This window comes from Artemia franciscana, chromosome 5 (assembly GCF_032884065.1).
Source record: "Artemia franciscana chromosome 5, ASM3288406v1, whole genome shotgun sequence".
Taxonomy (NCBI): Eukaryota; Metazoa; Arthropoda; class Branchiopoda; order Anostraca; family Artemiidae; genus Artemia; species Artemia franciscana.
The window spans coordinates 3,046,551-3,059,289 of NC_088867.1; the positions used below are offsets into that span (position 1 = coordinate 3,046,551).

General features: G+C 34.9%; 3 protein-coding genes across 7 annotated transcripts in view; 1 reads left to right on the top strand and 2 right to left on the bottom strand.

Annotated features, from left to right (window-relative positions):
• LOC136026884 (BOS complex subunit TMEM147-like) overlaps window positions 1-12,739 on the bottom strand; it is a 344,819-nt gene that overhangs the window by 62,243 nt on the left and 269,837 nt on the right. The gene's annotated exons all lie outside the window — the stretch shown is intronic.
• LOC136026879 (TGF-beta-activated kinase 1 and MAP3K7-binding protein 1-like) overlaps window positions 1-12,739 on the bottom strand; it is a 42,974-nt gene that overhangs the window by 28,202 nt on the left and 2,033 nt on the right. For 2 of the 3 annotated variants that reach the window (XM_065703676.1, XM_065703674.1), the window contains exons 1-2: window positions 1,114-1,231; window positions 269-406 (exon numbers count right to left, since the gene is read on the bottom strand). The gene's annotated coding sequence lies outside the window, so the exon portion shown is untranslated. Of the gene's footprint in view, window positions 1-268; window positions 407-1,113; window positions 1,232-12,739 lie in introns of those variants that run through there. The other variant, XM_065703675.1, reaches the window with a different exon arrangement.
• Window positions 972-12,739, top strand: part of LOC136026878 (molybdenum cofactor biosynthesis protein 1-like) — a 43,855-nt gene continuing 32,087 nt past the window's right edge. For 2 of the 3 annotated variants that reach the window (XM_065703671.1, XM_065703672.1), the window contains exon 1: window positions 972-1,326. In XM_065703671.1, coding sequence (XP_065559743.1) covers window positions 1,092-1,326 — 235 coding nt within the window. In that variant the 5' untranslated portion in view covers window positions 972-1,091. Of the gene's footprint in view, window positions 1,327-1,357; window positions 1,529-12,739 lie in introns of those variants that run through there. The other variant, XM_065703673.1, reaches the window with a different exon arrangement.

Consider the following 12,739-nt stretch of genomic DNA (forward strand, 5'->3'; position numbering starts at 1 on the left):
CTCAAAGAAGAATAACAGCAACTTTGTAATAATTATGCAAAATTTTGAAATTCTAACCAAGACTTCAAAACTTTAAATTTAGTGCAGCTTCAGTTTACCTGAGAAATTTTGCAGAACCTGGTCTGCACTTTTCTTCATGTTTATTGTTTCTGCCGTTTATACTTTTTGTAGAATAGATTACTGGAAATTCTGCCAAGAAAATATAGAGCTGTGTTAAGAAATAGTTGTTCAAAATTTACAAATTAGCCTAAAATCCACAATGACAAACCTTTGTAATTTGTCTACTAAATCAGCATTTCGTTAAATGCTGTTGTTGTTGATTATTAACGTCTCCTCTAGAATCCAACTTCTGTTGAGATGATCTTCCTTGTTCCACACTTTTCTCTTTGTTTCTTGATGGGGTAATCTGAAAAAAACTTCATAATCTCTTTTTTCTGTCTTTCTTTTTTTTGATCAAACAATACTACAGAAATAACAAACAACAAAACATATACAACTAGCAAATAAATTCCTATCCACTCTCTTCAATATTTATTCCCTAGTTCTAGAACATATCAAAATAATCCTTTCCATTTTATATATATATATATATAAATTTAGATAATATATATATATATATATATATATATATATATATATATATATATATATATGTAAGATCCTAGCTAAAATCATCCATTATGCCGCTTAATTTCACAAAATTCAAAAACATCACTGTCATTTCTAGTCTTATAACATCATCATTGATCCCTATCCCAAGCGTAAGACTAACATTGGGACTGCCTAGCTTTTCTCTTTGGCATAAAATTCTCATATCCTTTCTAAGCCTCTCGTAAAAAGGACACTCAATTAGAAAGTGATGTACAATCTCATTCTTCAAATTACAAGCATTACAAGCAGGGTTATCAATCTTTTTTAATTACAATTTTTGAAATCTGTGCTAGCAAAATCGTTCTTCAACGCCATCTTTAAAGCGCATATGGTGTTTACCTTGTTAAAATTCATAAAGTGCTACGATAATCTAAGTTCATTAGTCAGTCTGTCATGTTTTACTGATAGCAACTAGTTACAATTATTTTTACTAATGCAAAATGTTAAAAATGATGATTTTACCTTTAACTTTCAACAATTTACTGAGAAACCCACAGAAATCAGAGTTATGGAACGCAATAAAACTATGTAGTACACAGATATCAGCAAAGAGGAAGTTGGATAAAAAATTGGAACTGGAGAAGATTTTGCCGTTTTCGCACTTCTTGACTGATTCTTTTGGGCGTCAACATAATTATCTTAGAATTTCGCTAACTGAAAAATGCAATCTCAGATGTAAGTATATTACTTTGGTATTTAGGCTAATTGTTTCTATATGGGCTTATCTTTGAAACTTTTTTGGGCTTGTGTGTCCTGGGAAAGTGAATCTAAACAGTCTGAGGCGGAGGGAAACCGGCGAGTTATGCCGTTTCTATATCTCTTTCGAGAACTGGTGAAATCTAAATTTCCCTGGGAATAAGAAGGATCTAATTAAAACGTTAGTTTTGTTAAGTAGAAGTATTTTGATCATTTTAGACATTCATAAACTTCAAAAAATTCGTAAATTTTAAGGGGGGCTTGTCTCCAGCCCAGTCCTGAATAGTGTTTCGGAAGTCTTGACTGCTTGGAGCTATGATTAATATCTTGTTAATAAAAGTGTAGTGTAACATGTCAATCAAATAGAAAAAAAATGTCCTCCTTCCACAATGAGAATAACCCCCTTCGACACCTTCGCAATGCTGCTGCAGAAAACGCTTCCTGTCATTCGATGCATAATATAGCCCAAGGCTAGGCTATACACAAAAGTTTGCTGCTTGAATTAGACCTATATATTTTGTATTATTTTTTTTTTGATAACATGTTGTACCAGTAGTGGTCTTAAGTCTCATAATTTGGGGGGGGGTAATGTGTACCACACGGGTGTACAAATATGAACTAAATGGAGTTTAATAAAAGGAGTTTAATGCCAGAAAAACTTGGGGGGGGGGTAGCTGCCCCCTTTTGCCGAAACGTAGAATCACTTATTACTTACTTATTAATTACAGCTTCCCCCCTTGATGGTCCCAGTTATAGTCCTAAATAATAAATTTCTTCATCGTTTATTGTCTCATTGTGCATATTGTCTTCTTTGCTAAAACGGGTTTATTGTATTCCTGACCCTTGAATCCACCAAGGTATAGAATTGTGGGACAAAAATGATATTTAAAAATGTGAATAACAATGAAAAGAAGCATAATAATCTGATTAAGAAAAGTATTTTACATACTATTAAATAAGATTTTTGTTGTTAGGGTGTTTTTTAGACCTTTTTATGTATCTTGGGACTGTTTGGAACCACGAAAGGGGAAGGGGCATTGCCAAAAATGCGAAAACCATATTTGAAAATCAAGGAATCTAATACTACTGTTTTTATTTAGTGAGATATTTCCTTCTGTGGAACTGCGAATCTAAGGTGTTACCTTGTATCATTTTGTATTTTTTTTTGTTCCTGTTCAAAGATTGGGTAACTATGCCAAATTATGCAATTAGAAAAAAACTAACGAACTTGGGATATGGCCTGGGGTTATTTTCAGGCATTTGGGGAGAGGGAATATGGCTGACATGCAATTATAACGGTTGTAACTATTATATTTGAAAATTGTGTTGAAAGGGGGGGATTTCTAGTACTCTTTTTTCTACCAGATATTTGTGTTTAGACTAGTTTCACAATGTCATCCTGTCTAGGATTAGAAAAACTTTTTGTGGAATGTGGAGGGCTATAGCTCCTCGTGGGGTGGGGAAGATCATTTCTTGAATATAAAAAAAAACTATAAAAATGTAATGTTAAAAAGAAATAACACTTTTCATGCCATAAAAAGAACAAAAACTCGTCTTTATAGGCCAAAGAAAAAGAAGAGTTGTATCGTGAAAAGGCATAACTTCATCTGAGAGCATGCGCATCAAAGATTTGCCGGAATTTATTTTTCCTAGACAACACTGCCTTTTCTATGACGAAATAAAAAGAGTTCCAAAAAGGGACATGTCCTTTTATTAGACAGGAAAAAAAATATGTACAAAGGCTCTAGATATTTCGATGACACTGTCGGCCATCATCATCAGCAGAGTTACTAACGTATCAGAATTAAAACAAACTACATTTATACTAAGTAAAATACGTTAGTGACTCTACTAATGATGATGACGCCCCTGGGCTACTACCAAATATTGCATATTTACATATGGAGACCTTCTTGATTGCATTAAATAAAAAAAAACAAGTTTTTTCAAATGAAAGTAAGGAGCAACATTAAAACTTAAAACGAACAGAAATTCTCCGTATATGAAAGGGGCTTCCCTCCTCAACGCCCCGCTCTTTACGCTAAAGTTTGACTCTTTCTCTTAACTCTACTTTTAAAACAGTAAGAAACTTTAGCGTAAAGAGCGGGGTGTTGAGGAGGAAAAGCCCCTTTCACTTAGCCCCTTGACTCTTTCTCTTAACTCTACTTTTAAAACAGTAAGAAACTTTAGCGTAAAGAGCGGGGTGTTGAGGAGGAAAAGCCCCTTTCATATGGAGTAATTTCTGTTCGTTTTAAGTTTTAATGTTGCTCCTTACTTTCATTTAAAAAAATTTGTTTTTTGATTTAATTAAAAGTTTAAAAAACTTGTTTTTTATTTAATTTCTGGACGTTTTTTAATTAATACATGTTTTGATCTTGGCTCTAACTTACGAAAATAATATGAAAAAAACTTCGTTTTCTTAAAGAGTTAAAGTGGCTGCGTCCCAAAGTCGAACCTTAAAACGTACAGGAATTAGGAGAGGCAGTTGGGGGGCTTCCGCCCCCCAAACTCCCCGCTTTTAAAGACTCTTTTATACAGGTTTTTTGTTTTGTTAACTAAAAGAGGGCCTTTCCGAAGCCAAGAGCGGTGGGTTAGGGGGGCGGCAGCCCCCCACAACAAAAAACCTGTACAAAAGAGTCTTTAAAAGCGGGGGGTTTGGGGGGCTGCCGCCCCCCGACTGCCTCTCCTAATTCCTGTACGTTTTAAGGTTCGACTTTGGGACGCAGCCTCTTTAACTCTTTAAGAAAACGAAGTTTTTTTTCATATTATTTCTGTACGTTTTTCTACAACCCATGGTGGATGTAATTTAATAATAATTTTCCATGTTTATTTTCTCGCTTTCTGTATCAATAAATTCAAACTGACAAAATTATCTAATTTTTATAATTTTAATAGTTTAGCAGCTTAATTAAAAATTTAGCAGCTAGTGGTTTTTACCCACCCGCCTCCGGTTTATGGGCCAAGCGCGCTTCCGCTGCGCCAAGCTGCTGTTATGCTTGTTATCAAACAAGTTATTACAATAGAAAATTTCACCAACGGCTTCAATTAGGAAATCAATTTAAATGGTTCTTTTAACTTGCTTCCATCAAGCCTTACCCCCGCTTCAGTATAAATTCTTGTGAACATTCCAGTATGTAATTCTGATCACATGTTTCCATGTTTATTTTCTCCCTTTCTGCATCAATAAATTCAAACTGACAAAATTACCTAATTTTACAAATTCTAAAAAGTTAGCAGCTAGCGGTTTCGATCCACCGACCTCTGGGTTATGGGCCCAGCATGCTTCCGCTGCGCCAAGCTGCTGTTAGTGTAAGAATTTTCAAACAAGTGATGTTATTACAAGAGAAAATTTTACCTTCAATGGGGAAATGGGTTTTTCTAAGCTAGAAAATCGCGGGGTTAAGATTTTCCGACGAAACTTTCCAGGGCAATTAATCGGAGAATTCCGCGTCGAATGAGTCTTCGTACACCCAGATCCGATGTCGGCTGTGACCTGTAGGCGACGAGAAAAAAAGAAAGAAGGAGAACATGAACAATAAGTAGCTATGCGTGGTTTCTGGAAAACAGGGAAGGAGTTATTGGATCGAGCTGAAATTTCGCGGATAAGCTCCTGGGCCCTAGGGGACCTTAACTTGTGAATTTCAGCCCGATCGGACAACGTTAAAGGGGGACCGAAGATCGCTTAACATTGTCGTGGTTCGCCTCTTTAAAGAGGCACGAGTGTGCCTCCTTGATTAACTTATGTAACGAACTTATATCGTATGTTTTTATTGCGTATATGAGGGGATTCAACCCCCGTCGATACCTCGCTCTTTACACTAAAGCTTCGATTTTGTCCTATTCTTTAAGAAATGACCTCTGAATCACAAAGGCCGTATAATAAATAGTTGAAATTACTAAAAATACTTTAGCGTAAAGAGTGAGTTATAACGAGGAGGTAAACCCCCCATATGCGTAATAATTTTCGTTCGTTGTAAGTTTTAATACTGCTCCTTACTTTCAGTAGAAAATACTTTTTATATTTATTTTTTCATTGTTTTTTCAAATAATGCTAGAAAATCCTGCGCCCCCTTCGTTGAAATTCTCTTCCCCCATGAGAAGTTTCTCCATAGAAATATCCTTTCACGTAACCCCCACCTCAAATCTCCTCCTAAATAAAAAAAATCCCCCTGAAAATATCTGTACACTTCCCAGTAACCATTACTATATGTAAACACAGGTCAAAGTTTGTAACTTGCAGCCCCTCCCATGGGGACTGCGGGGGAGTAAGTCGTCCCTAAAGACATATTTATTAGGTTTTTCGACTGTGATGAACAAAATGGTATCTCAGAAATTTGATCCGGTGACTTTCGGGAAAGATGAGCGTGGGAGGGGGCCTAGGTGCCCTCCAATTTTTTCACTCAAAAAGGGCACTAGAACTTCTAATTTCCGTTAGAATGAGCCCTCTCGCGACATTTTAGTACCACTCAGTCGATGCGATCATCCGTGGAAAAAAAAACAAAACAAACAAATAAACACGCATCCATGATCTGTCTTCTTGCAAAAAATGCAAAATTCCACATTTTTGTAGATAGGAGCTTGAAACTTCTACAATAAGGTTCTCTGATATGCTGAATCTGATGATGTGATTTTCGCTAAGATTGTATGACTTTTAGGGGATGTTTCCCCCTATTTTCTAAAATGTGGCAAATTTTCTCAGGCTCGTAACTTTTGATGGGTATAACTGATCTTGACGAAACTTATATATTTAAAATCAGCATTAAAGTGCGATTCTTTTGATGTAACCATTGGTATCAAAATTCCGTTTTTTAGAGTTTCGGTTGCTATTGAGCCGTGTCGCTCCTTACTACAGTTAGTTATCACGAACTGTTTGAAAACTGAATTCCACAGTCTTCTTAATTTATAAGGTGTATATTGTTGTGTAAGTTTGTGTTGTGTATCTTTCCAACGGAGCAAGAAATCGATTCCTTCTTCTGAGAGTGATCATCCCTTGGGGCCAAGCCCCCTGAAATCTTTTGATCGTCATGATTCTTCTTATAAGTGAATAATAAAAAAAAACTTTTTTTCAACTGAAAGTAAGTAGCAACAGTGAAACTCAGACCGAACAGAAATTATTCTGTGTATAAAGGGAATCCCCCGATATCACTACCTTGCTCTTCACACTAAAGTTTTTAGCACTTTTAAAATAGCTTCCTATTGTAATTAAACGGCCCTTGTGGTTCAGGAGTCGTTCTTAAGCAATTGGGACAAACAGTCAAACTTTAGCATAAACAGTCTAACTCAACGTATTGAGGACTGGGGGCACCCCTTCATTTAAAGAATAATTTCTGTTCGTTTTGAGTTTTAGTGTTGCTCCTTACATTCAATTGGAAAAAAAAACTTGTTTTTTTTTTATTTAACTTCTGATCGTTTTTCAAACAATGCCGGTAAATCTGGCCCACCCTCTATGAAAAATTCTCTCTCCCCTCATGGGAAACCCCTCCACAGAAAGTTCATCCCCCGAAAAATACGGCCCCACCTTAAAATTCCTTCTAGACAATTCCATCCTTGCTGAAAATTCCCCCTCCCCTACGCAAAATTTCTCGCAGACGATTCAGCTTGAAAATTTATCCTCAGCGTACTTTCATTTGAAAAAAGACTTTAATTTCTAACCGTTCTTCCGATCCCTCCGGAAATCCCCCTTCCTTAGAAATTTTTTTTTCGGAAATCAAAACACGTTGAAAATTTTCCCTGGACAGTTACGCCGGGAAATCTCAACATACAAAACTGAGTTGACAAAGACAAAGTAAGACAAATAAAAAAAAATCGTATAGGAATTCTGTCAATGTAAAATATCCCCTGGAAAGTTCACCTCTGGAAATTTCCTTACCCACGGAAGATCATCCCCATGGAAATCCACCTCAAGCACAAAATCTCCCCCCCGAAAAATGTCTATACATCCCAATAACAAATACCATACGTAAATGATGGACACATTTTATAAATGAAAGACTTATTCCCAGAGGCTGTGGGGGTCATGTTATCCCCAAAGGCATTGGTTTGTGACCTTTCAACTATGCGGAACGAAAATTTTGATCGAATAACTTTGAGAAGAAAGGGACGTGGGAGGGGGGGCTAGTTGCCCTATAATATATTATTGACTTAAAATAGGCACTAGAACTTTTAATTTCTGTTAAAATGAGCCCTCTCTCGATGTTCTAGAACCATTGGTTCGATACGATCGGCCCCGGAAAAAAAGAAGAAAAAGAACACGTATCCTTGGATCTTTCTTCTGGCGAAAAAAAAAGATGAAAATTCCACATTTTGGCAGACAAGAGCTTGAAACCTCTTCAGTATGGTTTTCTATGCTAAATCTGATGGTGTCATTTCCATGAAAATTCTTTGACTTTTACGGGGCGGGGGGTCCTCTTTTTCAAAAATCTGGCAAATTTTATCAGGCTCATAGCTTTTTATGGGTAATACTAAGCCTAATTAATCGTATATATTTGGAATTAGCACAATAAGCTGATTCTTTTGATATATCTCTTGATATCAAGATTCCCTTTTTTTTGATTGCTATTGAGCCGCGTCGCTCCGTACTTACAGTTCGTTACCACCAACTATTTGATTTTCAGTATCTGCCCGTTTTATTGTTTTTACGAATCTGGCATCCACCTTACCCGACATAGATCGACATGTATCTGCACCTGGAATGCAAAGGTTTCGAATTTGAATAAAACAATATAATCTTATATTGTTTTTGCAGTCGGGCTTTTTGACAGCTTATAATTTTACTATAGTGGTAGCCTTTCACTTTCAGCTTTTGAGTTTGAATTTCTGTTTGAACCTGTCTTCTAATGTGTATCTGTTAGCATGTCACTTAGTAATTTCACTTTCAAAGGTAAATAAGAGCCACAGTAATTTTCCGTTACTAGCCTATTTCAACTTTTTAGAGCAGAGTTAGTTTTTTCCTTGTGTAAGCCAAATTAAAAATTATAAAGATAGCCGTGGGAATTTTTACAAGCTGTGATCCAGAAAGTTCAGGCAAGTAGTTGTGTCGGCAATAATATTTAAAGTGGTTCTTTCAAATTGAAAGGTTTTTTCAAATATTTACTGAAAAAAGATGAAGGGTATATGTTTCAACCAGGAGCTTCTGCATCATCGGTTGCTTGTAATTTTTTAAATATTTATATCTTTTAAATTTTTTAAATCTTAAAAAAATTTTAAAATTATTTTTTTTTAATCTTTTTAATTTGATTTTTTTAATTGTTACAAGTTGTGATCCAGAAAGTTCAGAAAAGTAGTTGTGTTGGTAATAATATTTAAAGTGTTTTTTTTTTCAAATTGAAAGGTTTTTTCGATTTAATGAAAAAGGATAAAGAGTATATGTTTCAACCATGAGCGCATTATGGGTTTAATTTTTTATTTTTTAAATATATGAATCTTTTGGAATTTTAAAATTTTTAATTTTTTATCTTTTTTAATTTAATTTTTTAGTTTTTACAAGCTGTGATCCAAGAAGTTCAGGCAAGTAGTTGTGTTGGCAATAATATTAAAAGCGTTTCTTTCAAATTGACAGGTTTTTTCAAATATTTACTAAAAAAAGATAAAGAGTATATGTTTCAACCAGGAGTTTCTGCATTATCGGTTTAATTTTTTAAATATTTAAATCTTTTAAATTTTTAAATTCCTGTTTTTTTTATCTTTTTAATTTAATTTTTTAATTTTTACAAGCTGTGATCCAGAAAGTTCAGCCAAGTAGTTGTGTTGGCAATAATATTTAAAGCGTTTCTTTCAAATTGAAAGGTTTTTTCAAACATCTACTTAAAAAAGATAAAGAGTATATGTTTCAACCAGGAGCTTCTGCATTATCAGTTTAATAAGTTCAACAATTTGAGCTTACGTATCAAATACTGTTGCCAAATTCTATCTGTCGAGTATATTTTTTTGGTGTAAGTTTGGTTACCCAAATCTCATTTCCATGAATGACATCTGCTCAAATCTTGCTTTTAAAAATGTTTCTCAGGGCCAATGTATCAAATTCAGTCCAAGTTATGTTGGAATTTCTAGAATTATGGAGTTGGAGTCAGAGTTGAGAAGAGGAGTAATTGCTGGAAACGATGCCACTGGATAGAGCACAAAGAGTTGACGTATATATGCAAGTAAGGGTGATGGAGGGTGGAGTGGAGTCATCCGGAATCTCATGATTTGTATCGGAGTTCAGTTAGATAGTAAGGATATGGATGTATTGGAGATAGTCAAGCGAATTGAATTCTTTGTGAGATTTGGAGGGATCCAATAGGGTCGGGAGTCCCGTTATAATCCTGAGTATGAGGAATATACGCAGTGGATAAATTCTTCTTCGCCGTGCCCCCAAGGAATCTTAATATTTGAATAAGTTTCCAGGAGATTCTTAAATTTTCTAAAAAATGCGTCTATTTTTCAGTTTTTCTTCTAGTTTGTTTACGTCCTCTCCCATTAACGCTCTCCATACACATAGCACACACTGTTGGAATCAGGATGACAATAAGTTTATCCCTGCATTCTCCTCCGGGGGCTCATCGCTGGGATGTATTTGAATCATGACAGTTTCAGATTATTTGCTCTTTTGGGAGGAAGGGTGTCCGTCCTAGACAAAACGAACATGGTACCAAATTTTCAGGAACGTAAGATTCAGGAGAATGAGATCAGGGAATAAAAACTACAACATTTGCTCTGGTTTCGTAAAGCGGCGTTCAAATGCGTCTCTAGTTAGACTTGCTTGGCTAGGCACATGTCAGACCAGACATCAACACTTATACAATATCTGTTCAAATGTAAAATTTTGTGTTTGGCGGCAACAAATCGCGGCTGTATCCCTATACCAGCGATCTGTATAGGATGGGGAGAGGGCACCGACTGCTTAGGGATGTAGGAGAGAAGGATTTACCGTTTATTTTCAAAAATAAATTGTAAACTGGTATTTAATAGTAATAATAATTTATTTAAGCCCTCTATAATAAAAATCATAACAATTCTGAAAAGAGGACTAAAGGGGAGAAAGGAAAAAAAAAAAAGAAAAAAAAATACACAAAAAAAACTGACTGGAACATACAAAACTAGAAAAATACGAGAAATGAACAAAGAAAAATTAGACCAAGCATAATCATAAAAAGAGTAAGAAACAGAAACAATTCAACACACTACAAAATATCTTTATTAGAAGGACATGAAAAGTGATGGGCCTAGGAATTTTAGGAAATTTTTCGATAAACGTTTCCTTTGAAGGAATAGCAATAGTCTAAAGTGTAGGAATAGTCCAAAATTTTGAGATAGCCATTTTGTTCAGCATAGTCGAAAAAATAATAACTATGTCTTTGGGGCTGCCTTACTCCCCCACAGTCCCCGGGGGAGGGGCTGCAAGTTACAAACTTTGACCAGTGTTTACTTACTGTAATGGTACAGACCTGGAAGTGTACAGACCTTTTCAGGGGGATTTTTTAGTTGGGGAGGGGGGTTTAGGGGAGGGGGCTACGTAGGAGGATTTTTTATGGAGGTAGATAAGAGTAAAAACGTTCGTTAAAAATTAAAAATTCTAGTTGCCTTTTTAAGTAACCGAAAAATTGGAGGGCATCTAGGCCTCCTTCCCCACCCTTTTTCTTAAAATCGTCGGATCAAAACTAAGAGAAAGCCATCTAGCAAAAAAAAAAAAAAAATAAAATAATAATACGCAAATTCAGTTTTAATTATTCATTTGCGGAGAGCCAAAATCAAACATGCATCAATTCAAAAATGTTCATAAATTAAATAAAAAAACAAGTTTTTTAACTGAAAGTAAGGAGCGACATTAAAACTTAAAACGAACAGAAATTACTCCGTATATTAAAAGGCTGTTCCCTCCTCAGCGTCCCGCTCTTTACGTTAAAGTTATTTACTGTTTTATAAAGTAGAATTGAGAGAAAGAGTCAAACTTTACCGTAAAGAGCGGGACGTTGAGGAGGGACCCCCTTATATATGTAATAAAAACATACGAATTTAGAAGTTAGTTACGTAAGTTATTTTTGTAAGTTACGTAAATTTTTATTAATAAATACGTTCGTAAAATTAAAAGTTCTAGTTGCCTTTTTAAGTAACCCAAAAATTGGAGGGTAAATAAGCCTCCTCCCCCGCTCTTTTTTTTTTATCAAAATCGTCCGATCAAAACTATGAGAAAGCCATTTAGCCAAAAATAAATTAATGTGCAAATTTCGTTTTAATTATTCATGTGCGGAGAGCCAAAATCAAAACATGTATTGGTTCAAAAACATTCAGAAATTAAATAAAAAAAAACTAGTTTTTTAACTGAAAGTAAGGAGCGACGTTAAAACTTAAAACGAACAGAAATTACTCCGTATATGAAATGGCTTTTCCCCTCCGCAACGCCCCGCTCTTTAGGCTAAAGTGTTTTACTGTTTTAAAAAGTAGAGTTGAGAGTCAAACTTTAGCGTAAAGAGCGGGGAACAGCCCCTTTCATATACGGAGTAATACCTCATTTTTTCATTTACCTCATTAAAACTTAAAACGAACAGAAATTACTGGCTACCCGGCCAGTTCGGTTGAAGGCACATATTTTAAAGGAAGCGGAGAAGCAATTTTTTTTTATTAATTCTTATTACTTTTTGTTATATTATTGCTATAATTTGTTATATTGTTATATTCGTTAGTAACATATATGTTATATTGTATATTATTATAATTTTTTATACTGTTATATTACACTTTTTGTATAATTATTTAATAATGGACAATTGCTTGAGAGAGGATCTTTATTTTTTAGGGCTTCAAGATATCGTAGCTCATTTTCTATTTGATTTTGGGAGTGATTAGAATCATGGATTTTGGAAAACTAGAAATCAAACTGCAATCATGGATTTTTGGAAAACTAGAAATCAAACTAGAAAAGAACAAACTGCTGAAAGGGATAAAACTGAGCTCTGAACACATGCTCTCGGCTTAGAATAATGGTGTAAAATCTTGGAAAAGAAAATATCACAAGACGTATTTTGAATTATCTCAATGGACCTTTGACCAGTCTAGTTTGGTGATGAACCGTTAAGGTGTAAATTTTCTAACTGAAGCTAAAATTACAAATTTTTAGTAGAAATACACCATTGCTGCATTCTATTAGTTTAGATCAAACACAATTAAGGCGAAACAAGATTAAGATTTTATGCTCGATAAAACTAACTGAAACCGCAACTTCTAACTCACGTGTTTTTTTTAAATTAAGGTCCTTTTTATTGTAGACACAAGTAGTTCGTGCTCATGCTGCAGCGAGCCGGGGTCTCACTTAGTTTGAAGCTTAAGGTTTGGGAACCTCCGAAGAAATTATTATAGGTTTTGCATATTTTTCAATCAAATTGTCTCGGCCTAATATGGGCCTTTCACTTATACC